The sequence below is a fragment of the Melospiza georgiana genome, chromosome 5 (assembly GCF_028018845.1).
Source record: "Melospiza georgiana isolate bMelGeo1 chromosome 5, bMelGeo1.pri, whole genome shotgun sequence".
Classification (NCBI taxonomy): Eukaryota; Metazoa; Chordata; class Aves; order Passeriformes; family Passerellidae; genus Melospiza; species Melospiza georgiana.
The window spans coordinates 1,211,106-1,238,200 of record NC_080434.1 but is presented as its reverse complement, the minus strand read 5'-3'; the positions used below and the strand labels follow the sequence as shown (position 1 = coordinate 1,238,200).

General features: G+C 41.8%; 2 protein-coding genes across 7 annotated transcripts in view; both read right to left on the bottom strand.

Moving 5' to 3' along the window:
* ZDHHC2 (zinc finger DHHC-type palmitoyltransferase 2) overlaps positions 1 to 12,416 on the bottom strand; it is a 34,067-nt gene extending 21,651 nt beyond the window's left edge. The window contains exons 1-3 of one of the 3 annotated variants that reach the window (XM_058024475.1): positions 12,293 to 12,416; positions 3,277 to 3,303; positions 232 to 326 (exon numbers count right to left, since the gene is read on the bottom strand). In XM_058024475.1, coding sequence (XP_057880458.1) covers positions 232 to 326; positions 3,277 to 3,298 — 117 coding nt within the window. In that variant the 5' untranslated portion in view covers positions 3,299 to 3,303; positions 12,293 to 12,416. Of the gene's footprint in view, positions 1 to 231; positions 327 to 3,276; positions 3,304 to 6,142; positions 6,162 to 8,686; positions 8,782 to 12,292 lie in introns of those variants that run through there. The other 2 variants (XM_058024476.1, XM_058024477.1) reach the window with 2 other exon arrangements.
* An 8,146-nt stretch (positions 12,417 to 20,562) lies between these two features.
* The window catches only part of MICU3 (mitochondrial calcium uptake family member 3), a 51,117-nt gene continuing 44,584 nt past the window's right edge, over positions 20,563 to 27,095 (bottom strand). For 2 of the 4 annotated variants that reach the window (XM_058023993.1, XM_058023997.1), the window contains one exon: positions 20,563 to 22,517. In XM_058023993.1, coding sequence (XP_057879976.1) covers positions 22,407 to 22,517 — 111 coding nt within the window. In that variant the 3' untranslated portion in view covers positions 20,563 to 22,406. The remainder of the gene's footprint in view (positions 22,518 to 27,095) is intronic. The other 2 variants (XM_058023994.1, XM_058023998.1) reach the window with 1 other exon arrangement.

The window sequence follows — 27,095 nt, the reverse complement described above, 5'->3', positions numbered from 1 at the left end:
CATAAATATCTCATTTTAAAATATCTATTAAAAAAATTAGAGAAATTGTTACTTTTTTTTTTTTGTCTTGGTCACTACACCGATTGTAATCTGACTCCTATTAAAAAGCTGTAATTGCCATCTGTGTTTTCCTACAGAGTGTAAAACTACATGAGATCAGAGACCAAGTTGTTCAAGCACTACAAAATCAGACATTTGGCTAGGCTATTTCATAAACAAAAGTTATCTTACTTCTTTTGAAGGATTCATTGGTAGCGTAAAGATTGTTTTCCAATATGACCAGACGAACAGCATGAAAAATATGTGGTAAGCAACGAGGCACACAACTAAAATCAGAAGGGAACAGAATTAATACAAACACACCAGAGATATTGTAGTACTTACAAATAGTGCCTGTAGGCATCACAGATAGTTCTCTAACAGATGTAAATACAGAGGCTCTGGAAAAGCTTTGCCACAAGAATACTGCACTGCAACTTTACAAAAGGCAAATGCAAACTGTGTGGGGGAGGTCATGATACAGTCTACACAGATTACAGAAGTTTGAGGAAAATGCTTAATAGCCTATTTCAGCTCCATCACTAATTAGCAAGCAGTCTCCATAACACATTTGTTAAACTCTAATTAAGTAATGCATCCCTGCCTTCTGGCATTATAGATCTTGTAGGAGACTGCTAGCCATGCAAACCCGCCCCAGCCAAAGCCCAGGCCCCCAAAGGATGGAAGGGGACAATGACAAGTGCGAGGGAGTCCTGGGGTGACTGTGCACATGATACCTGAGCAGTAACCATACCCAGGTAATTTGTTTTCCTGGATTTTAGGAGGGAGGACAGTTGGGTGGTTTTTAAAACCTACAGGACCTTTAAATTCAAGTCTTCATTCACTACTTAATATTCTTCACAGCCAGTCAGCATTTATTCTTATGTTTTTTAAATAGATGAGAATCAACCATCAACCATCAATCACTTACCATGCTGGGTTTTTTACTAGAATACAGAAGGTAACAGTAATTTTTCCTAGAATTTGCCATAGGTTGATAGGTATTTCCACTTAAAAGCTCTCACCCTAGTAAGCAATTCACTACAGTAAATAGCAAATCACAAATTCATATCCCCTGATTAATTTACTCTATCAACAAGAAAAGAGTATTCTTCCATGAATTCATATCCTCAAAAAGTGTCATAATGGGAATCCTGAGTACTTTCACTCCAGGATCTGAAATACTGCCCCTGTATAGTCAGCTCATGGAGTCTTTTTATTGGTCATGTTATTCAGGGCTAGAGAATTCTTTATAATACATGCATGATGGTGCATATAAATGCAGGAACAGTTGTCTGGTATATTCTTACTTTTTGCAATTTTGCCTTAGAACTAACACTGAGTAAGTACTTTTGATGTTGAAGTTTGTTTATCAAAATAGCAGGAAAGTTTCAAATATTTACTGTTATTCACTAAGCTGTTAAAAGTAACAAATAAAAGCTAATAGAATCTGAGGAGCAGCTATATACAAAGCTTTTGGGATGACAGGGGCAAAGAGTCATATGCCTTGTCTATAAACTAAAAGAAAAATCTTATCAGCATAAATAAGTGATAGAGCTGGACTCCACAAAAAGCACAATACACTAAATGACCATTTGGTTATTGCATAAGCATCTGGACAGGAACAGTCCCCACTTTTATCAGAATATTTCTATCAGCTCTAAAAAAAAACCTGATTTACTCAAACAAAATCAGTATTTTTTTTAAACAATAGTATATTCATGGCATATAGTGAGAGCAAAGTAGGACAAGTTACCTCAGTTTTGTACATGATGCACTTACTGATCAGCATTAAGCACTTTATTGTTGCAAAAAAACTCCCCAGTGACTGACTGACATTCATATATTAAAAAAAAAAACATGCCTAGCACCCAAAGACATTATCCAAGGTTTTCCCCTTGAAGTCTGAACAAGCCTTGAGCTCCTCCTGTTTGATCCTGAAGCTCAGCTCCCCTGGCTGCTCACTCCTGCCAGCCACCTTGCCCCGGTTCCCTGCTCTGGGATGGATGCCCTGGGCTGCTGAGAGCCTGCTGAGAGCCCAGCACAGGAACTTCACTGCACTGGAGGCAGGTGAAGGAGAGCTGCCTGCTGCTCACTAGCACAAACCTTCCTATTTTACAGTTTTTCTGGAAAAAGCCCCACCAGCCAACGAACCAAACTCCAACTCAACCGAACAAAACAAATCCCAACCCAAATGGTGCACCCCTTGCTTGAAGGCAATCAATGTACAGCCAGCTAGCACAGCCAGAGCTGCCTGGAGACTGGGGGCAATCCGTAGGACAGCTGAGCCCCGTTTGCCCACTTTTCCCTCCTGAAAACTCTAAGGGCAGAAGCGTAGCCAGGGTAAGTTTCTTCCGACTGGCCAAAGCCCACCAAGGCCTTGATGAAAAGAAGGAAATTTAAAGTTCCCCAACACATTTTGCTGATAATTCTAATGCGTTTTGTGAGCAGTGCCCTCACTTTTTTTTTCCCCTCCCACAGAGTATGGAGGAGCAAGAAACTGAAATTCAAAGCCTGCAGATAACACTTCTACACTCATATGGGGATGAGATCCCTGAACTAAGAAAAAGTTTTTTGAGCAAATTTCTTAATTGACAAACATGTTTTCTATGTGAGAGAGTTACCAATGACTTAATAAAATCTGCTGGAATTACTCAAACATAAAAAGCTCTGCAACTCTACACTTCCGTGTTGTGCTGTAGTATTAAAATAGCATCTGGAATAAACAATCTAAACATGCTACAGCCTCAGGGAAGGAGCTGTAGTGACTGCTAACTAGGCAGTTTTATTATATCCTGAGAAGGCTACATATCTGAATGATTATATTTCTTTAAAAACATTAAAAAGAAAATGCAGAAAAAAATCACCCCGCATTTAAGTATGTTGTATCTACACAAATACACTGCTTTTACAAGAGCTTTTACAATCCTGCTTTTACAAGAGCTTTCCATATTATGAATAATTTTTTTAAACGAAGAAAGTAAGGATTGTTTTAGTTAACATATCAGAAAGCCAGTGAAAAGAGTAAAAAAATTATAATTTTCCTCTCCTCTATTTGTAATGGCTATGGTAATATTCAGGAACAGCAAGATAATAAAAGGTTCTGAGGAACAAAAAAAGTACAAATCTATTAAGTTTGACTGTTTCTCAGTTCTACTAATTAACTACTGTTCTATTCTGATTCTGATTCTATTCTGTATATGAATTACAACTATAAACAGCTAATAAAAATCTTACCTTTTTCTCCGATATTTGTCATTGTCACTGGAAAAAAAAGAAAAAAGGAGATAATAAAAATCTGTGTTTAAATAGCAAATGATGTAACTCAATATTTAAACTTTTTTTCAGCCAAAGACGGAAGAGTAATCATCAAACAATACACGTTTAAGGTCACACACTACGAAGCTTTTATGCTGTGTACATTTATCACGAGAATAAGTACACAGTATCCATTGCTTATAAGGCTTATTTGGCTCCTCTTCCCAGGCTCATTTCCTGATACCTAGGACCTCCAGCTATCTGAAGCTGCCAAAGTTTAATCCAAGAAAAGCCATCTCTGAAGAGCAGTTATTTCTTCTAACTGTGGTTGCACAGCTTTCACTCTTTATGTTCTTTATGTTGCAGCGCAGGCATCAGATTCTAGAGCTGGTTTTTGACAGCAATATTTGGTGATACATTAGATTTTCAATGCATAAAAACTGAAAGTAGACAAAAGTTGCATTTCCTTTAAGAAATTGCCCACAGATTACAAGACAGTAAGAGAGTGAGAAAGGGCAAGTGTGTCAGGCATAGAAGGGGGCACACAGATATCACATATCAGTAATTGCATTTTCCTCTCTTGGTCATATTGTTCAAAAGTACTATCCCACAACAGGTATCTCAGAGAGATCAGAAACTCCAAAGATCAAAATCCCTTTTAACCCAAACCACTCCACCACCCATGTCTCCATCCCAGTTAAGCAGTGTACAAGCTGTGATACACTGGTGCCTACAACAGGACAGCAGATACACAGAGCTCTCCTCCACTCCTGTTTCCTAATAAAAATGATTGCACCAGGCTGATCTTCAAGCAGCAGGCACAAGGCAACTCCTGCAGAAAAGCCCAAGAGCCATGCCATCTGACTGATGGATTGAGCACAGGCTTGGTGATTGAGTTAAAGCCAGCATTTAAACACATCCTGCACACTGCAAGGGTGGGCCATGGCCCCAGACCTTAACTAATGCTCTGGGAGAGTGAACACTCAAACATTAATTATTCTACAATTCGGAAATTATAAAATAGGTCTATTAAAATGGAGATTTGACTATAGCTCTAGCAAAACAAGCATCTACCTTACCTGAGGTAAAGCAGTAAGCAATCGTCTTTATATACCTCCTCAAAAAAATCATAAAGATATCACAGAAGTTGCATAAACCACTATAAAATAGTATATTCTGCCTTCAGTTTTCTGAACTCTTTAGAATTTGATAAGCTGAATATTCACCTAGACAACTGCTAGAGAAATCTGAAAGAATGCACATGTACCTTTGACTCTGAGATGCAGACATGCTCCCCTACAATAATGCAAAAGAATTGTAAAATTGTAAGAAAACAGCCACGCACCAGCTGATTGTTTACAAAACAAAAGACATCTTCAGAGCTGATATGCAATTTAAAAGTGATGGAGTTCTCAGATTAAGACAAATTAGCCACTATTCAAATTCTGATTTTCTTTCTCCACTTGGAACGGTCAGCAAAGCATGCAGAAATTTTGCCAATCTTCTTGCAGCAACTACTCTCTGCTAATTAAAAAGTCACAGCCAAGCACACATTGCAGAATCACCAGTTTCAAAACAAAATCTATTAAATCAACCTTCACAATAATTTGTGGTATTTTTCTCTCCTTACAAGGGAATGCCACAGAACACTGCTGTGAAAGCAACTGTAATCTTTTTTCCGCCCCTTATCTTTGGATAAAATGCATTTATTATTGTGTCTGAGACATCTAAATTTTCCACAATGCCTACAAGTAAAGGACAGACAGTAAATACAAATTTAGTCATTTCTACCACACAGCAAAGCTAAAATTCCTGTCCACCTCCAGGAGGAAATGCACTCCTCAGAGTCTACATGTGCAGAGAGGACTGTTTTCTCAGCTTTTACAGCATCTAGCCTGGAACCCAAATGCTCCTGACAGTCAGGATGTCCAGTTAACCCCAGCAGGGTGAGAACATGTGTTTGGGTTTTGGTTTGTTTGGTTGTTTTTGTTTTTGGTTTTTTTTTGGTTTTTTTTTTTTGGTGGTTGAGGTTTTTTTGGTTTGGTTGCTGGCTCTTTTTGGGGGAGGGAGGGAGTGGGAGAACCTTTTGTTTTGCACCAATGTGGCAGAACTAACCAACAGGAAAAAAATGGCTCTTACAAATCAAACTTGCTCCTAAATTTCTCCTAAAGCTTTAAACTTTCTCACTTTGTTGAATGACCATGATACAAAGACTGTGAGAGTAACTACAAGGTGTTTACCCTAAGATCACACTAAAATTGTGCTATTTAAGAACATGGAAAATAATTTTCTAATATGAAAAAAATCCTTTAATTTTGGATTTGATCAAAGAAATGTTTGCTATTTTCCCTGCCTTCTGAATAGCACACGATATGTTTATTTAAACCAAATTTTATATTTTTTAGTAGAATCATTTGTATCAGTATTTCTGACAGTTTTCTCATTTCTGTTTCAAGGGGTTACACTCACTGTGGTGAAAAGTAGGTCAGACTGTGCATTCTGTCATTAATAAATATCAGCTGAAATGCTGCAAATGCACTTGCTGATAGTTAAACAGCACAGAAATAATATGGGTTAAAAGCATTTATGTCTACGATGACTAAAATAAACACAAAGGACATGGCAATCCCAACTGCTAAGCAATTTCTGAGAGAAAACAGGGTAAATCCCTTTGAGACCAAAATGGAATGATACTCTTGTATACCCAGAGATTGAAATAATTACAAAAACATGACCTGTCTTCAGGAAATCATTAAAGAGTTACAGCTTTGTTTGCCTGAGGTGCTGCAGGGGCCAATTTCATTAAGAGTCACCCTTGCACTGCTAGAGCACGGGATGCATTTACAGTTCAGTGCCAGCAGACTGTCACACCATCAGAGCCTCTGCGGTCCATTACCAGCTCCCAGATGGTGCTCATCACAACCAGGGACAGACACAGCCTTCAGCCACGGCAGATGCCAATTTCCTGAGCCACAAACGTCGCTCCCTGCTTGCCACAAGCAGGCAGGAACAGGAACGGCACATCCAGCAGTCAGTGCCACCAAGCAGAGGACAATTGCAAGGGTGACGGAATGCTGTGTTTCAAAACGATCTCAAAAAGTCCAGGATGGCTTCCATCACCAGCTGAACTTGCTGGGAAGAGAAATCACATCACTAGGCACCTTGCACACTGGGTCAGACCAAGTGGAGTTCCCACTTCTTCGATTTCCACTTGTTTTCTCCAGAAAGCTTAATTCTCACTCGCCCATGTAAAAACTAGGTAGACGTCCATCTCCACATAGCTAGAGACATGGTAAGACACATAGCTAGCACAAACCCCGAAAGATTTTGAAAGATAAATTTCATATCAAAATGTGCATTGGTTTTGTAATGTTAAATTTTGCTTGACTTCTAAACCCAAAGTTTCCGAACTGTAAATGTAATGACTAGATTTAAAAATAAGGCAAAATTTTAAAAGGGAAATGAGATAAAGCAAATAATATTTTAAAGCTGCAATGAAAGTGGATCTACAAAATTTTGCTATCATATTTTATATACTTTTTTAAAATATTTAAATCTCTAGAATGGGAAAACAAGATAAATCTGACGAGACTCTGCAGCCACATCTATAAATAGCTGGGTCTCTCAAACTTTTATGAAGTTTAACATCTTGGACCTGATTCACAAAACTAAGTACACATTTTATCTTTAAAGCGTATTTGAAGCTGTAAAACACTGATCTATAGATGCAGTTTTACTCAGCTCTGTGCATACATAAAAGTGTTTTATAGTTTTGACAAGTGTTCTGTCATTGCCTGCAATAGTCCTTTGGTAAAAATATCAGTGCTTGCAATAAAAACCTACCTCTCTGCTAGACAGAGCAGTGATTTGCATTGATTCAGAGAGACAAGGTGTGCCACCAGTGCTTTGTTTCAGAACAAAAGTAATGGAAATATTCCCAGGATATTTAAGGTTGGCATAGGTAGCCATCAATAACCCATACATTTGCATTTGATGGTATTTGTAAATGTTTCAGGAGATTCATTTCAAGCCTGTGCCCATCAAACTGCACCACTGTCCACCTGCCCAGCAGCAGCTGCTACTTGGCACCTTTGCAGGTAAGGTCACCAAACCACTGCTTTTGTATAGGGTGTGACTAAGAACTGTCTTAATCCTTCTGCTTTAAAAACTTCCCATTTACCTTCCAAGTCACAAACACAGACTGAATGAAAAGTGTCCAGCTCTACCAAAGTCGCAGACTCTTGTGCTGCCAGTATTGCCAGACGCTTCGCAGCAGACAAAAACTGCACCCTGACAAGAACAACTCCTGAAGTTATGTATCGAGCAGTGTTAAACCTTCACCTGAAAACATAATCTTGTCCAGTAACTATATCATAAACATTACGTTTTCAACTTCAAGCCATGGTTTACATTTCAAGGCACAAAACCCACTGGGCACTACATGGAGAGACAACCAGCCCTGCTTAACACAGACATCAATTCTGCCCCAGAGCTGTGGAATGGCAGCTGCCTTTGACAGTCTGAGAAAGCATTCAAAGGAAATTTGGGAAATGCACAGGAGCACTGCTGGCTATAATTCAGAAGCCAATTCTACTTCAGCCACCAGTTTTGAAACTTTTCTCAAAGTAACCACAGATGTCAGAAGAGGGGGAAAAAAAGAAGGTAGTGTTTCTAAAATATGGAATAAAAATGCAAACTTTCTTGGACCACAGTACTTTTGTACCTTAGCAGCGAATGTGCAGACAGGGTATTATTTAACCAGTGTTTGACTACAGCCAACTGCAATGTTAAATGTGCTTTGTATTTCTATAGCCAAACCTAAGTTCTAAATGGTTACAAGACATAAGCTGCAAGTACCATAAATCCTTTAATCTATCTGGAGAACATACTGAGCAAAGAGCTCAAATCCAGCTGACCAAATCCTGGGTCTAACTCTTTTTTTTTTTTAGCTTTTTTTCCCCTCCCACCCTATCACATTCTATCTCCTTATTTGCTGCCACTTCTGATGCCCTGATGACACTCTGCCAAGCCCACAGGGCACGTATTAATCCTTCCTCTAAACTGTGATGAATTAAGCAGCTTTACATCCTGTTATAATTCCATCCCACTGATGGTTCACAGGGTCAAAAACCTCAATTCAGCACTAATCAATCTGATCCTCCAGCAAAAATCTTTCATGATCATTAACATTTTTAGCAGCTGGATGTCATTCCATGCTTTCTGAAGGTAGATGTGGATAGCTGTGGACAGAAACCAGTCACATATTCTACACTAAAACCAAAGATGAGACTTATAAGCATTCCTGACAGTACTGTGAATGTCTTGTTGCATCCCCTCTTCAGCTATGCTCAAGTCATTTATTCTTTTCCGAATCAGGCAAATCACTCACCAGGTGGCAATATTTCCTCCCTTTCCCTTCACTGGAGTAGTCACAAAATGCTTATTGCTCGTTTGTTCCACAGTAAATCTATTTTCCTTCTTCAAAATTACAAATTCAAGCTGCATTTTCTGACAGAATTCCCTGAGCAAGAGCACTATCCTGTGAATTAAAATTAGTTCCATGTAAAAATGGATCAAAAGTGAACAAAAACATCCACTTTCTATTGGATAGAGAATATCTACAGGATAACCCTTTCATCAGCTAAGCTGTTATTTTTCCTAAAAACATCTGTCACAACACTGTCAATTTTTTTACATTTCCCTTGTGATATGCACCTCCAAATCCTGAGCAGGTAGGAAAACAAAATGAAACAAAAGGATGTCAGTGTCTGCATTTGTCAAGAACATTTCTGACAAACAGCTGTCAGAAATTGAATTGATAACTCCTCCAAGTCCCTTACTAACCTGAGTTAGAGATGCATCTAAGAAGGGAAATGTAAGAATTTTTTTTTTCCTTTGCATGTGAAGTACGCAAAGATTTTAATAAACACCGAATGTTCATTTTCAGGTTTTCATAAAGAGTGAATCCAATGTGCATTTTCTGAGTACAGACACATGGATACAGGTGCTGGGGTTAAGTATTTCATTTGCACTCCATGCTCCTGTTGTCCCATGTATCCTAGGTTGAAATTTCAGTAGCTTGAGCTATCAAAGTTCACTGTACTCACTGTGTGCTGCTTGTATTTCCCTATCCTTTTTAGAGAAAGAACAATAAATCTATATCCCTTAGGATCTCATAAACACACTCAACTTATTTTTTAAGGGAAGAAACACTTAAAGACACAGTAATTTTAAACACAAAGTTATTCAGGGTGAAAAAAGAAGTACTACTACTAGACAGGGCTTGTGAGATGACACTACTGGCAAAATCAAGAGAATTGCACTGGATTAGAGGTAAGCAATTTTTAGTTGAGTGCTTTAAGACCAACTCATATACACATTTAATTCCAGTATTTGTTCTACATCCAGCAGAAAGAAGAGAACTATTTGCTAGTGCTCAACACCTTTCTCCTTCTTGTTAAAGGTTAAAGCTGCATGAGCACTTATGTGAATCCACTAATAAAAGAGACAGAACTCTAGACATGGCAATACTAGTGTTAAAAACAGTGGGCTCGTTTTTCTGTTTATAAAACCCCTTTTTTGTTTCTAAAATGCTACTCAGTACTGTAACTACTCAGCTTTAGGTATATAAGGAATCAGCTTAGTAGATTTCTTAAAAAAAAAGAAGCCCCTCCTATAATGCTTGGATGAAATTGAAAAAAACCAAACAACAACAGGATGAAATTAAAAAAACCCCATCAAATAAACTCTAACAAAAAACCCCACAAATCCATTCAAAACACTACATTTGAAACACTTTCTCATTATTAAAAGCTCAAAGAGACCACTGACATTACAACAGGGTCCTGGCCAGGTCCTATTGCACAACAGTTAACACTGCTCCCTGTATGTTGTCAGCCCCAGTGACAGAAGGCTGCAGAAAAAGCCCCAGCTATATACGTCCTCTTTAGCATTCAGTGCTGCAGGAATAAAAGAAGCACTGAACAGACAGGCTGGCTTCAAAGCACTGAAATGCTTACAGTCTATTCCTGCCCTTGGCTCTCGTTCCCTGAGTTGTTAGTTATTCCTTCTGTTGTTTACACTAAATATTCATTAGTAAGACAAAACATGAGCTTATTTTATTTTAATATGCCAAAAAATGAGGGAAAACATCCAGATATAGATAAAAGATGGACTTACTGGAGATTGTGGATGACTATTACGCTGAATTAAAAACCTGGTAAGCCAGCTCCCACTGGAACGTGTGGGGGTGGGTGGGAAACAAACAAACAAACAAACAAACAAACAAACCACCCTTGTCCATTGGAAGGAGTTCAGTAAAAGATGCTTTAGCTGAGCGCCAGCATTTCACTTCCTCCCCCTCCCATTGCAGGCCTTTTGCTTTGAGGGGTTCTCAGGGAATCAGTGAACCACAGTTTATAGTCTGAAGCAAGTTTCAGGCATGTCATCTCTTTAAGAGGTACCTACTTTCAGGTAAGCTAAAACCCACTCTTTCCCTATTGTACAGTTATGCAAAATAAAAAATACAGTAGAATACTGAAGCAGTAGTGCCCAGAAGAAGCCTACGGCACCCACCACGAGGCTGCGTACATTAGAACATTAACTACAGAGAGGCTCTTCCCTGGAACATCCTTGCCCTCCTCGTGTCAGCTTACAGCTCTCCTTTCCAGGCTTGCTCAGTCAATTCCCAGAATCCAGGAAAAAATTTGCTTCCTTGTGCTGGAGGTACACACTTCATTGCTCCTCTCATGAGGGCACAGTAACTTTATCGAAGAGTGTTGTTTAAAATGAACAGATTTGAGTGGTGTTAGCAAAGAAAAAAAATGCAAAAAGCCTAACCTCCAACACAGGAACTACAGCAAGTCTTGATACAAAAACCAGAGGTGCTAGGCCTGGCAATCACCTTTTGCTCAATTCCTCAACTGCTCTGCCAAGCATCCATAGGACAAAAATTCTACCAGTCTTCTATATGCAATTAAAAAAAGATAAAATCAAAAATTAGGTACTAGACTGATAAGATTTTTCAACACGAACAGCTGAAAGCTAAGTACATCTAATTTATATTCCCGCGTGCCATTATGCTGACACTGTTACTGAAACATCAGTATGCCATACATTAGCCTCTAAAAATCAGATTCAATGGTTTTCTACAAGATACACCGTAACAGAACCAAAATCAGGAAAAAAAACTTCCAAAGCAAGGGAGGCGGGTGAGCCGGTCATTTGAAACCCTTCTGGCTCGGCTGCTCTAATGCACACAAACCTCACACCACACCCAGCCCCCGGAGTGTGCTCAGGGATGCTCAGGGTCAGGGCCGAGGTGCGCGGCCAGGATGGCTCCCAATGCACCGGCACGCTGCTGGTACAAGGAGGGGAGCGAGAAGTTGCGACAGCTGGGCATTTTATAGCGACTGAAGGGTGGCACAGGGAGACTCGCGGGTTTCCTGCTGCCTGTTCCTGTTTCCACGTCCGCCCCCAGTAGCTCTGTACCTGTGTGCGTGCATGTGTGTGCGCCGGCCGAAGGGACGGCCAACTCCGCTCAGCCGCCGGCTCGGCCGGTGCCGCTTGCCGTGTCGGGGCCGGGCGCGGCCGCGCTCAGCGCGCCGCACGGAGGGAAATCCCGCCCGTGGGGAGAGCGCCGGGCGCGGCTCCCCCGGCCGCGGGAGCGGGACCGGGAGCGGGCGGACACCGGGCAGCGCGGATGCCGCTCTCCCGCCCAGGGGCCGGGGCGCGGGGGAACCGGTCCAGCCGAGCCCAGCCCAACCCAGCCCAGCCTCGGACACGGTCCGGGCGTGGCGGCGGCGGCAGCAGCAGCAACAGCCGGGGGTGGCCCCGGCGCCGACAAACAACAGAGGCGGCCGCCGTGCCCGTGCCCGTGCCCGTGTCCGTGTCCGTGTCCGTGCCCGTGTCGGTGCCGCCCGGCTGCGATCCCCCGGCAGGGGCGGCGGCGCCCACCCGCGTCCCGCCCGCCCCCCGCCGCCGCGGCGGCACTCACGCAGGCAGAGCTGGGTGACATAGGCGTAGTAGGACCAGCAGAGGATGCTGGAGATGAAGAGCACCGGCACCCAGTAGAGCAGCCGCTGGCAGCGCCGCCGCACGCCGCCCCAAGCGCCCGGCGCCCCGGCTGCGGGCGGCGCCGCCATCTTCCCGCACCGCATCCCGCCGCCCGCTCGCTCCGGGGGCCCGGGACCCGGCCGCGCTCCCCGCCGGAGCCCGCCCCGGGCCCTCCTCCCGGCGCGGCCGCTCCTCCCACCGCTCCTCCCCCGGGCTGGGCAGGGCCGGGCAGCGGGGGCACAGCCGCCCCAGGGCCCGCCGCGTCCCCGCGGGGTGCGGGTGTCTGTGCCGGGCCGGGGACACGGGCACGGGCACGGGCACGGGCACGGACAGGGACACGGGCACGGGCACGGACAGGGACACAGGCACGGACAGGGACACGGACACGGACAGGGACACGGACAGGGACACGGACACGGGCACGGGCAGGGACAGGGACACGGACACGGGCACGGGCAGGGACACGGACACGGGCACGGGCAGGGACACGGGCACGGGCACGGGCACGGACAGGGACACGGGCACGGGCAGGGACACGGGCACGGACACGGACAGGGACACGGACACGGGCAAGGGCACGGGCACGGGCACGGACAGGGACACGGACACGGACAGGGACACGGACACGGGCACGGGCACGGACACGGACAGGGACACGGGCACGGACACGGACACGGACACGGACAGGGACACGGGCACGGACACGGACACGGACACGGACACGGACAGGGACACGGGCACGGACAGGGACACGGACAGGGACACGGGCACGGACACGGGCACGGACACGGACACGGGCACGGACAGGGACACGGACACGGGCACGGACACGGACAGGGACACGGACACGGGCACGGGCACGGACAGGGACACGGACACGGACAGGGACACGGACACGGGCACGGGCACGGGCACGGACACGGACATGGACACGGACACGGACAGGGACACGGACACGGGTACGGACACGGACACGGACACGGACACGGGCACGGCCGGCAGGTTCGGGGCGGCGGCGCAGGGCGCGGCTCCGGCCGCACGTGTTTGGGCGCTGGGGCGGGCGGCGCCCCGGGCTCGACGCTGCTCCCCCATCATCCGCCCCTGGCAGCGGGATGGCGACGCTTAACAGCGCCCTGCAAGCGCTTCAGAACCCCGGTTACGGGAGCGCTGCCGCGTTCGCCGGTAACGCTGCGGGGTGCAGCGAACGGGAGCGCGGGCTGCCGTGCCCCGGCGGGCAGGAGGCGCTGCGCGGCCGCGGTGGGCAGGCATGGCTGGCTCGTGGCTTTGGGCAGCTGTTCGTGCAGGGGAAGGTGGCGGAAGGTTGTGCTGACTCACCCTTCCCCGAAAGGCTTCCCATTGCCCTCATCAAGCGTAATGAAACGCTTGTGAACTATAACAGCAAACCCTGCCTGCGTTAGGTTGTGTGCGCCTTAATCGTGGCTGAATTATCATTGCAAAATCAGTAATGTCGAGCACGGCCTGTAGTGTTTCTGCAATGTGCTAGAATCTCTCAGAGCATCAGCGGTGCAGTAGGTGGGAAGTAGCTGGTTGATTAAAATGGGTTTGGACTTAGAAAAAAACCTTGTCTGATATCTCATGCAGGAGACTACACGTGAAGATAAGTAATCACTATCTGGAAGGCATACAACTGCCATTGATTGAGAAAAAGGCTGGGAAAGAAGAAAAAATTGGAGAAAATAAGACAGAACCAATGGTAGGTGTTGCTGGCAGGTTCCAGAGTAGAAAATGGAGTAGGTATAGTATGTTTGTTGAAGAGACATAAAAAAGAAGTTGACCATATGGCTGCAGTGTTTTTATGTGATGCAAAATCATGCGCCCCTCTTACAGTAAGATCAAACTGAGTGATTTCAGTTAGCCACAATGAACTGAGTGAATGATCAACACATGATAATGTATTGAGAGGGATAATATATATATCCCATGGCAGTAAATCATCCTTGCCTATTCAGGAAAAAGGCTTGTATATCATTCTGAAGGGCTCAGCAAAACCGTCTCCTCAATGTATGGTTCTTACAGTAGAGGAATGAACAAAATATGCTACCAAAAGATTGGACCAGAATAATTTAAGAAAAGATTCTGCATAATGGCAAATTATGTATTATACATTTAAAGGTGAAGAGACAGGGAATGGTGCTGAAAAGCTAGATTTTATATTCCTGCATGCTATAGTTCTCAAACAAGAATAAAGAGACTGAAACCAACATGATGCAGACAATAAAAGCTTTTTATTTCACCTTAATTAATCGTCCAAGTCATTGCTGAAGCCAGCATTTTAATAGAGCATTTAAAGGATTTTACTTTACTATGTTTTAAGGAAAACATCTGTGATTATTCAACACAGATTTTAAAAGCAGAAGGAGTAAGATTACCACTGCCTGAAGGCAAACCCCATGCTCTGCTGGCAAAAGTTAAAAGAAATGAAGGCAATTAAATTAATTTGATGGCTTTTTGCGCTTATTTGGAAATACGTGCCAGTGACCTCTCTCAGGTACCAAGGATAATGCATCTGTTGTGTCCTGTGTTTCCAGGGAGACATGTCTGTACCTTGAGAAGTTTGCAGCTAGATGCTGTGTATGTAAGGGTGAAGTAGGTTTTGCATTGCCTTAGGGGCTATGAAAAGCCTTCTCCTGTAAACCATATTAAAATGCTGTATGTGACACAGGGCTCATTAACAACACATGCCAGGGAAACACAGTAAACACTAGGGAAAACTTTATAACATAGTCATTTATTCTTTAGAGTCTTAGTTATTATAGAATATTATGCATATAGAGAGGTGGCAGTTTGCCAGGAGTGTGGGAATAAAAAGATGATGTATTACAAAGGCCTTAAATTATATCATACAAATTCTGCTCAGAAGCTTTTCATTATCGCCTCATGGAAATGGGCTTGTGTAGTTCAGCATTCTACCTTTTCCATGGCCACTACTACCCTCTGCTCACTGCTCACTTTCACAGTAATCAGAATTCTCTTATTTCATATGCTCGTAATTACATGAATAATAGCTATAGTGTATGCTTTACCATAGCTCCAAAATCATGGTTTTCTGGTTCAAAATTAGTGAAATAAACAGGCAAACTTCACTTTAATTTAGATGGAACAAAAAATCTTGCCCTGACTAATACTCTGAATTACCTTGGAGCATCCTTTGGTCAGAGAGCTGTAAAGAATCCCTCTCTCCTGTCCTTGTGTCTTTTCCCCACGGACATAGGCTCTCTAGCTCCTTTTCATATCCATAGTTACTTTCTGTTCCTTTCATGGCTCTCATCACTCTCCAGCTGGGACACAAGGCATCTTTTCTGATGTGCTTTTCCTCCTCTCCCTTCCTCTGTGGTATGACCTGCAGAAATTTTAGGTAACAGCAGAAAAACTCAAGAACAAGCATATTCAATTGTGTTATTGCAGAAGTAAGTCTTGGGATAGTCCAAGCCATTGGGCATTACTGGAGAGGTTGCCCAAATCAGTGTACTTGGGCTTTGTCTCTACAGTGAGAGAGGTTACTTGGGACACAGGTTATTGCTGCTTGTATGAAATGTTCCAAAGAAAAAGAGAGGAAATGAAGGTAATTTTCTTGTCAGGAGCTGGGCTGAAGGAAGCTGGGGTTTGAGGAGGCAGCTTGAGTGTTTGGCAAATTGAAATAAAATGTTCTTGTCATAAGTGGTGCTGCTCAGGCTTTCCCCTCAGGCAAGGTATATGCAAATGATTGCTGGTAGAGTTTTTAAAATGTGTCTCTCCTGGCATACATTTGGGTATTTCTAACATTGCTGCTTCTGACATTTCTCTGTACCCAGTTGTGCAAAGGGATGTTAAAGGAAGGGGTCACCACCCATAGCTCTGGGGCTGGGCATCGTCCTTCCTGCTGGCCCCCAGCGTGGGGACCTGGTGTCTGTGTCCCTGGCTGGTGAAAGTGGCTGCTGCTCTCCTGCTCAGCCAGCAGCAGCTTCAACAGCACCTCTGTTAAGGGCTCACAGAGGCACCAACAGCCTGCACCTCTGTTAAGGGCTCACACAGATACCAACAGCCTGCACCTCTGTTAATGGCTCACACAGGTACCAACAGCCTGCACCTCTGTTAAGGGCTCACACAGGCACCAACAGCCTGCACCTCTGTTAAGGGCTCACACAGGCACCAACAGCCTGCACCTCTGTTAAGGGCTCACACAAATACCAACAGCCTGCACCTCTGCCCAGGCTCACACAGGCACCAACAGCCTGCACCTCTGTTAAGACTCTCACAAATACCAACAGCCTGCACCTCTGTTAAGGGCTCACACAAATACCAACAGCCTGCACCTCTGTTAAGGGCTCACACAGGTTCCAGCAGCCTTTCCCCTTCTCCCCTGAGGCTGACGAGGCTGAGGGCCCCTGGTGAGACACACGCCTCCCTCCTCTCCGCCCTCACCAGCACACGCATTGTGGCAGATCCCCAAGGCACGGCCTCCCTGGTTGTCTGATAGCCCTGATCCTAGAAGTTCCCAGACCTTCTTCCCTGCTGCACAGTCCCAAATCACCAGCAGTCCAGCTTGGTGCTCAGTGCATTCTGAAACAAGCATCCTCCCTCCCCACATACCCTGGCCAAGTACTCTGGCTGACCAGGGCTGTCCCTGTTGTTGTCTCTGTGAGTGCTGTCTGGTACATTGTACATCTCTAGGTTTGGCTTCCTCCCTTTGTCATTCCACTGGATAAGGTCCTTGATCAGATGACATTAGTGAAGCAGGCACTCCCTCCTTCCATTTGCTCTGACTGGTAGATTCCAGCTGGGTTCAGGTATAGAACGGAGAGTGAAAACTCTTCCTCTTTCTGAGGAAGGCATCTTGACATGCTTAGCATGCAGTCCTAATTAAAAACAACTCCTTTGCAAGTCAAGAGAGGGCTCTTCTCCTCTCTGCAAGCAATCTGATACGATGGAATACTTCCTCCCCCGCCAGGTCCCATGTGTTCAGTAGAGGAGGAGGAAGAGTAGGACAGGAAAACACATATTTACTCCTACACGAGTGCAATACACAGAGCAGCAGCTAGAAGCAGGAATACACATAGACAGACTGACAGGCACGCAGCTCTCACTGAGTGAACCAGCAGGGATGCTCCTGGCCTTCCTTGCAGTGACTGTGCTGCTTGCATCTCCCCAGAATGTGTGGGTGTGGGACCACACTTACCACACACAGGAAATCTCCACAACATTTCTGCCGTAAGATATTACCAGGAAAATGTATCTTGTATCCCAGCTGGAGTTTGGGACCATCTGTGTACGGTTGATAGCTCCTGGCTACACGAAAACCAGCAGCTAAGGAGCCTCCCTAGTCTCAGGCTATCTGTCAAATGTACTTTCATTGAAGGGCTGGCCAAAATGTGTTCAATTCCTTGCTTGGCCTCTCAACCCGGCTTAGTGCTTAATTATTTGCAACTGTTTTGATATCCAAACCCAACTGTTTTTGTATGATTTTTTTTCTTAATTTTTTGTGGCAATTTTCCTTGTTCTCCACAGGAGAGGCACACTTAGCTCCTTTCCAATTCCTTCTTTAGATTTCTTGATTTCTACCTCTGTATTGATACAATACTGTATTTGTCAGAGTCTGCCTTCAGGGAAGTTTTTTCAAGTCCTATTTGGGCTTATTATCCACCCACTCTTCTGTCACTTTCAGTGGTAATTTTTTCATTGAATTGTTTTATTTTTTTCCCCTGATGCATTCATCTGGGAATTTTCCCTTCCTTCCTGCTTTTCCTTTTGTCTCCTAAGGTAGGAAACATGGGAAAAAGCTGAATCTGTTCCAATCAGCGCTAGTTCCTGTGCAATGGAGATCTATACAGTGCCCTAAAGTCTCTGCTTAGGCAAAAATCAAAACCCCTGGAGTAAAAAGAAATATGTGAGACACCTTATCCCATGCTGTGTGCCCCATTCCAGTGCTTTCTGCCCTATGGAGCAGAAGTTATGTGATTTAATGGTTGACACCAAAAGCAGACATCTAAATTTAAAATTACCAATCTGATAACCTCCTTTTTCTTCCCCCCCCCACCCACTTCTTCCCAACAGGGTGGTTTAAAACTGACTTTTGCAGCTTCTGCCCTGAAATGCCTTGCCAGATTTGAGCCACTCCGTGCCTTGGTCACACCTCTAGGTTTGGCTGTTGTCCAGGGATGAAACGCCTGCCTGTGTTCGTGCTCTGTGTTGCTGGGATCCTCAGAGTAAGTCTGCACAGAATGTAGCAGCAGCCACATTTTCCTTCTTTCCACTTCCCATGGAAATGTTTTACCTGCCAGACTGCAAGCCAGCTGTGGTAGTTGGTCCACTGTCTTCATGAAATGACACAAAAAATGCTGCAAGGGCCACAGCACAGAGAAAGTAAATGGTTCAGCAGCCCCTCACAGAATGTGCTTGAAACAGCAGAGACTTTGGATTCCAGTGTTTGCTCCCTGCAGTGGGTTTTGTGACACAGTTTCCAAGTGCAAGGACATTTTTTTGTAAAGCCTAGGTAACTAGCTTCAGACTCAGTATTTTATTGCAGAGATTAGAATACCTGAAAGTTTATTTTTACAGGGTCATACTCTTTAGAATCTAGGTTATAGCTTCTGAATCAGGGTTAGAGTTAAAAAACCCCACAGGTAATACATTGCTTTTTTCTATGAGTATTTGTATGTACAAAATTATGTATTTTAATAAAAAAATTTCAAGTGGGTAGTAGTATTTTCATAGAATACTACTAGCTAATTGTAATGCTCATCTGTGGGAGGAATTTTTAAGTCAAACTGGTGGGGAAAATTAACATTATCCATTCAAGATTAAAGCACATCCCTGTATTAAATTGTATGTGTAAGAAAATAAATGCAATATATCCAAGGGCAGTATCTGCTGACAGCTTCAGGGTGCCAAATGCTTTCATGGATTCCCAGATATAGGGAAAAATACTGTGCATTCAGACCTCACACATATTAAAAATATTCATCTAAGTTTTGGCTTTTTTTAAGGGGAATTCAAACTTGGTATTGCTACAAATTAGTTCTAGATCCATTTTTGAATAGTGATTTTTTGGTCTGATTCTTTTCCTTCTGCAAGAATGAGTCTCAAGTTCTTTTCCTAGACACTGTCTTGACTATATCCTCAGTGGGACAAGAGGGCAAGACACGTCATTAGGTAATGATCATCGTATCACACAATGTCGCATCAAAGTGAAAAATTCCTGTATCATTTTTCCCCCCTTTACTTCAATGCATTTGTATCCTAATATTTAGGTGGAAAAGAAGAGATCAAATAACTGCAGAAAGCAGGCAGCGTGACTAACAAAGTGCTGAAAGTTACTGTTCAATACTTTGGGTTTCCTTCCCTTCAGGCTGATAATGTTGTGTGTCATATAAAGTGACAATCTGCAGTGGAAGGAATATGCAGCTGCTCCGGGCACCTGTGGGCAGTTCCTGAGCACTCTCTGAATATTCACTTGCATTATTACAGTTTTCTCAACTTACAGAGGGCAACAAGAGCTGCTTTTAAACAAAGCCTTAATTTATGCAACTTTTCACGCAATTTAGTCGCAGCGTACGCATCTCCTGTGCTGCCAGGATTTTTGCTGATTTTTAATCAGGTTTTACTGAGCCCAGTGACTGTTGCTTATCCGAGGGGTGCCTCTAGAGCAGATGGCATATGCCATTACTGTGCCTTGCTTTCACCCGTCCTTGCATTTTCAGGTCTTCTATGCAGAATTCTGTGGCTGAAAAGCGAAGCTATCTAAAGAGATGACTAAAAGAAGAAAACAAGTCTATTTTTTTATCATGGCAAGATGCTCTAATTCAAAGTGCTTACACATTCATGTTACCAAATTAAAAAAAAAGATTGTGACAAAAGAATTTGAATTATATACACGGCAAAGAAAATTAGTTTTAAGTGCATTTATTTTGAAATAAACAAGAATATTATATGTATATATTCATATTTATATTAAATAATTTTATTAAACATGAAGAAAAATAGTCTTAAAAACTAATCTGACACTTTCACATTCTATTTAATATTAATTAACTATAGATAAGAAATGTATAGAAAAATGCAAAAATTGCTTCAAGCCAGCCACAAAAGCAAAGTGCACTATTGCCTGGGGCAGTGGAGCAGCAAAATGGTGATGGTACAGCTGCTTCCTCCAAGGGGAGGTCGCTGTGAGTGACAGCCACGAATAAAAAGGAAGGATGGGAACCCCTTCAGTGACTCCCAATGTTTTCTTCTCTCTTCTTTGTCCTTTGCCACTGAAGTAGCAAACTGGGTTTTGCACGTGCTGACAAGAAGCAGTGAGACAGTTCTGCGTACCGAGACAATACACTGAATAATACAGCTGATTCCCCAGGTGATCACTCAGGGACTGCAGCTTACCTCTGTTCTGCTCTGTCAATTCAAGAACACTTATCTCAATTCATTTGATTTATTTCTTGCTGTCAACAGTTTAAGGACACCAAGGTGGAAATTTTGAATTTATTTATACTGAAATATTAACTGAAGTATCATCCTTTGATAGTTTTCTGAACTGGCCTGGGTTTTGATTTTTTTTTTTTTTTTTTTTTCAGATAAAAGCCACACTTAGCAATTTTTTTTTTTTTTTATTTTATACAATTCTCAGTGTGGAATTTCTTAAAAAAAATCTTCCTTCTCATTTTGTTTTGTTTTTTCTACCAGAAATATATGTTACTATAAATTAAGCATTTCAAAACTTAGGTGCACTGTTACACAGACACCATACATCTATTCACATGACATTTAAGCTGATAATTGAGCAACATGTGCACTGAATAAAACTGTAAAAAGTTTTATTTCATGATTTGGAGTAGTAAGATATCTAAAAGCATTATTTTAGTTCTGTTTTGATTGTCTGATTACCAAATATTTCTGCATCTGATGACAATTTGTTGACATTAGCTCAAGTGTGTGCGTACTCAGCTGGAATCATTTCATGCCACAGTCTTTTCCTAAACAGATACAGATTTATTCAATATCCAGTAAATCTCTTCAAGAAGGGTGTAAAAAATATTTGTTCTAGGATTTAATTCCTACTACCTAACAATAATGTTAATAGGGAGTAAGGAAATATGCTGCTGCTGAATAGCAAACAAGTAATATTCAAATAATACTACTTAGTGTTGTTCTGTACTGTGCATGCATTCATGTTTTGTTTTGTTTTTGCTTTGACACAAACACAAGCTATTTATCTAGTTTTCAGATACAGCATTCCAGAGTAGCAAATTAGACAACTATAGCTTCTATTCAGTGCCACTTCATTAAAAGTGCACTATTCACAATAAACACATGAATTTGTACTCTACCTGAAACATACCAGTGTATGGCAATAAAATTTATAATAAATATTACAAAGTGTGTGCTACATGAATTTGAACATTTTGACTTGTCTTTGACAAACTGCTTGTAAGACATCTTAAAATCTGTACTATTTTTTAAAGGATAAATTCATAAACATAAGACTTGAAGAATCTGAACATTGCAGTTCATACAGTACTTTTCCTAGGTAAATACCTATCATTCACATTATAACCATAACAGCTTACTCCTTGTAAAATAACAGCCTCTAAGACTTCAATTTGTCCATTCAACTCACGTGTAATTGTTAAGCTACTTAATGTAGTCTCATTTTCAGTTTAGCACAAACTTTTAACAGTGCTCATCTGAAAGTGAATTCACAGTCTAAGCTGATGCAGGCGGTTTCTCTTCACTGCCAAACATCTTCCTGCCCAGGTGTAAGACTTATTTTTGTTTCCTTTTAAATCACAAATTTATCTCAAAATAATAAAAAATAATATTCAAAAGGTGTTCTTACAAAGGAAGGCTTTGCCCACTCACATGGCATAGTTAATTCATCAATTAAATGAAATCCATACTGAAAAGCAGTTTTAAGAGTCGATGATCACTACACTAAGTGGAAAAGAAGTTCTGTGTTTTCTACTGCAACTGGGAGATTCGCCATTCACCTGGGTTAGTTTGTTCTTCGTTAGGAATTCATGGGAATAAATAATTTTAGCCAGTGCAGATAATCCTGCTTTCTTCCTTTATCTCAGCATATCTCGTCTCCGAAATTGCTTCCACAGATCTCTGAGATGCTCACTGGTTACAGTCATCACACAAGAGTAATATTCCTTCCAACCATACTTCGGAGTCTCCTGGGAAAAGTGAAAAACATACAATTGGAAAAAAGATGCCATCCACTAAATTCATTAATTCTACCTTAAGTTTTATTCAGACTGATACACACTAGATAGTTTTTTCAATATTAAAATAGTGGTAGATCAAACCTACCCTCTGTAAAATGAGGGTTATAAATCCATACATAGGTTAAGTATTCAAAAGGCATCATCACCTCACAGCACACAATTAGCATTCAACCAATAGCCTATTTATATTAAAGATGCAAGAAAATATTTCCTCTTTATTCAGGTATGCCCAGCTCCCTCTCTAGTTTTGTTCCTCGCTTCTTTGTATTGACACTGTACTAAAAAGTTCACCTATGACCCCAAACAAAAATCACAGAAAATTATTGATGTTCATTAAACTGAGGCACTAAAAGCCAAATACCGTATGGGCAGATGACATGAAAGCTTCTGTATATTAGATTAACTTAATCTTAAATTTTAGTTCTGCAACATGAATAGTTATCCACTGAATGGAGAGGAAAGCTGGCCAAGGGCTGGCCTGGGAGATTCGCTGCTCTGTGCTCTATGCTCTCTGTATTTATCACTGGATCTCATGATTTCTTCCACTGCTCCTAACTCCACAAGTCTATTTTCATAGTAAGTGTAAAAAATAGATGGAGAGATACTAAGAAATTAACTCACTGTGAGCTAAAACCAGGATACATGGTGAGACTGTCCAATAGCCTGTTTTGGTTGAACTGAGTGAGGATGTTAAAGAAATTGCCACACTGCAGTACATGAAAATCCACCACTGGACACTGAAGCCTACATCTGTTTATTCTTATCCCTCATCTTGTTTAGTTAAAAAGCACAGAAGTTTATAAAGAAGTTGTAGATATTCAGCACACAATTCAATGCACAGTAGTATATGATGACGTTAAATGAAATATTGGAAACCATACTTACATGAATGCATAATTCAGCTGATATTTATAGTCAGTCTAATGAAAAAATGCATAACTTGCATATTGTAGTGCATTATTTAACAAAAGCATATTCAGTTTATTAAGCTGTGCTTTAAGATATGCATTTATTTTTTATTTTATGAAACAAGTTTGGAGAAATGTTCATGAAAGTCATTAAAAGAAATGCTGAAATACACCGACTATTCATCTACTTATTTCTCATGTATGCACTGTTTTTGTATGTACTCTCAGTGTACCAAATCCCCAGAAGGAACAGCTTGTGCACATGTTCTGCAATGCTTTCATGTTTCACTGGAACATTCTCCTCCCCCTGTATCCAGGTACATTTTTAAGCTTCTTGTCAGGTTTAGGATCAAAAGCCCAAGTTCTGCAATTTCCAATTACTTTTGTAAGATGAGTCAGGAAGATGTGCCTAATCACACACTTCTCACCTCTCTGCTTTAGAGAAGAGGTAAGCAAAAGTCTCTTCAAACATTAAGCAACAGCCTCTTTCATTTTTTTAAAGCTGTCTTTTACACTAGATGTATAAAATTGCTGTGTACTAGGAAACTATAGAAATAAAAAAAACTTTAAAGATTAGCTAAATGAAAAATTTAATTTCACTTGACAGGATGAAGTGTTTACAGAAGAAAGCAATTTATAGTTGAAATTGCTAGAAATGAGGTTCTGAATCCATGCTTCAGTTTTTAATGTCTTTTTCAAAATAAATTTCCTTCCTTGCTCAGTCTCAAGGTACTATTTTCAGCTATTAACCATTACCTTCTAAAAGCTTGTAATCAGGAATTTTGAAAACTCACAATATTCAGAACACCCAGAAATCAATTATTTCAATTTAAAAAAATCTTAAGATTCTCAGAAAATTACTAGTACATAGAAATTAACTTCTAGATTTACATTTGTGATGTCATAATTACTTTCATTACTTCAGTAGTCAATAAAATCACAGTTATGGCCTAAGTATCTATTACAGTTACTGAGCACACTTAGCAAACAGTACTTTAGATGGACTTGAATCCCTTCAAAAGTTGGTCTCTAGCATCCCTTTCTGGAAATTAACTTTGAAGGGCTTTGTTAGAAATTTCCTAGATAATCCTGTCAAAGGACATTCAAAGCAGAGCTCTCCTCGGTGCTGTGTCGGGCAGTTCTCCACAAAGGTGTTTGTTCAGTTCTCCCTGCAGTGTGTGCAAGGCAGTACCTGCACACACTGCTATATCTGAAAACTAGATAAATAGCTTGTGTTTGTGTCAAAGCAAATGCCCAGTCAGGCTGCGTGCCCTGCAGGGACCACACACGGCTTGTACAGCTGCTCCCCGAGGAGCAATCTGCATTATTTATGGTCAGGGTACAACATTCTTTACACTGTGGAGTAATGGCATTAGTGCCTTTCAGAGATATGTGATGTACAGCACAATGAGCTGTTTATTGCTTGTCAGAGTGCAGATTCACAGTGGGGTATAATCTATGGCAAGCCTGCCAAGTGTCTTAATCTCCTTCACCAGAGTTCTACATTTACCATAGAAAAGCACAGTGTTTCAAAGCACAATGAACTGCACATTTATATTTGGAAAAAAAGTAAAATTAATAGTAGTTGCATTGCACCTAACTGTGAGATGTAGTTGCAGCTGATTTTTGTATTTTATGTACATTTATGTGCTTCTTTGGACATCAGACTGAAATTTAATTATCTATTGAAATTGTTCCTTTCAAATCTCCAATGATTCAATTTTTATTATCTTTTAAAATTATAAACTAAATGGAAAATAATGATTGTTAGAATTATGTAAAATCCACTTTCACTCCACAATGTGTGGCAAAGACAGAACTATCCCTATTCTACGCCACAGTACTTTGCCAAATCAATTCACACGCCTTGGCTAAAGGTTCCATTTCTATTAGTAGAAGTTTACAACAAATCTGAAGAAATATTATGAGTTAGGCAATGTTTTGCACCAGCCAACAGCTGGTTACATCACTGTAACCAGCCTGGGCTTGATCTCAGGGGTCTTTTCTGACCTTAACAGTTCTGGGATTCTGATCGGTATAAGAAGCAGGTGCTCAAGGGAAGAGCAGGAGCAAACTAATGTGTCAGCAGAGCAGAGAGCATTTTATGTATACCAGGCTTACATTGTGTTCTTCAGTGCACAGGCAACAGGTATTTGACACAGACCTACCACTCAAACAAGCTGGGATACAATGAGAATTTTTGTTACATCCAGGAGCTCCAGGTGGGAAGAAGAGCAGGGTAAATAACTAGAGGCTTCTGCATTAACTCAGTGAGGTTGACTGTAGCCAAGTCCATGCTGTGAAAACTAACCTGATTTCTTCTCTCTCCAAATGGGTAGTGTAGATGTACTATAATTCAAATTTTTTTTGAGAATGACTTTATACAGAATGAACAACATCTCCCTTTCTAAACCTTTTTTCCCAGTTTACATCATCTCAGCATATGAATTAATTAATTTAGTGCCTGAATTTAAATCTGACAAGGTGTTGATGTATGTATACTTGATGCTTTTACCAGTCTCTCTTCCTGTCACCAAAATAATTTTATTAGGTTTGTTGATTAGATACTGAATTCCTTTGTGTCACTGCATTTTCTTCCACTTGGTCACAAACCCTTCACTGAAATTATTAGGGAAGCATCATGGCTATGTAGCATTTTGCCAATTTCCTGTAAGAGCTGTTCCACGTATTGAAAAGTTTACAGTTTAAATAATACTTAACATGAAACTACAATATGGGTTTTCACAAAAAGACAAAGTACTTCTAATAACTATTTTTAAAAATACATGAGAAAAGAAGAAAGGAATCTTTGAAAGTCAAAAGTTTCAAAGATATAAAGTTACATAAGATTAAACTGAAGCCATTACTTCCTCTCATGTGACTAGTGACTTGGATTACTGAAACATTAAATTTTAAAAAAATTTAACTACTTTATTAGTAATTTACACTTCCCATTAGTAATATGGAGAAACCAGACGCTCTGGTAACATCAAATTTCTTCTTCTGTCCCTCACATAGTCGTACAATGCTTCAGTATTGGGGGATAGTATTGAACAAAAAGCCTCAGCTCAATATTGTGGCTCAGAATTGAAGCCAGCAGGGGAATGAAGCCAAACCCTCCTGGCTCAGGAGCAGATGTGCTGGGCTCCTCACAGGGTCGCTCAGAGCAGACTCTGGCCATGGGGCCTTGCTTGTCGTGGTGTACACAACATCTGGGGGCCAACAGCCTTCAGAGCAACTCCTGCAAAGTCTTTACATGGAAAGGAAAACCCCTTAAATTGCCAAGGAACAAACCCTTTATGGCAGAGGAGAAATGTCTACTAGTGCAGTGTCTATGTCCCCTGTTTGTTGTGACAAAGGGTTTCACAGCACAGCTACAGCATATGCACACCCCAGTTTCCACACTGAAATCTGCAGTATGCAACTGAACTGAACAGATGGACTTTCATCTAGTGGATATGTGAAAAGGGCCATGGTGATTATGTGTGGACACAAAGCTGATTTTTCAAAATGGCTGGTACAGCATTAATTGAGGCAAAAATACATGATTGCTTTCAAGAATGTAGCAGTATAAATCAAAGGATAATCAAGTCACTGAAAGTCAGAAAAATCTGCCTCT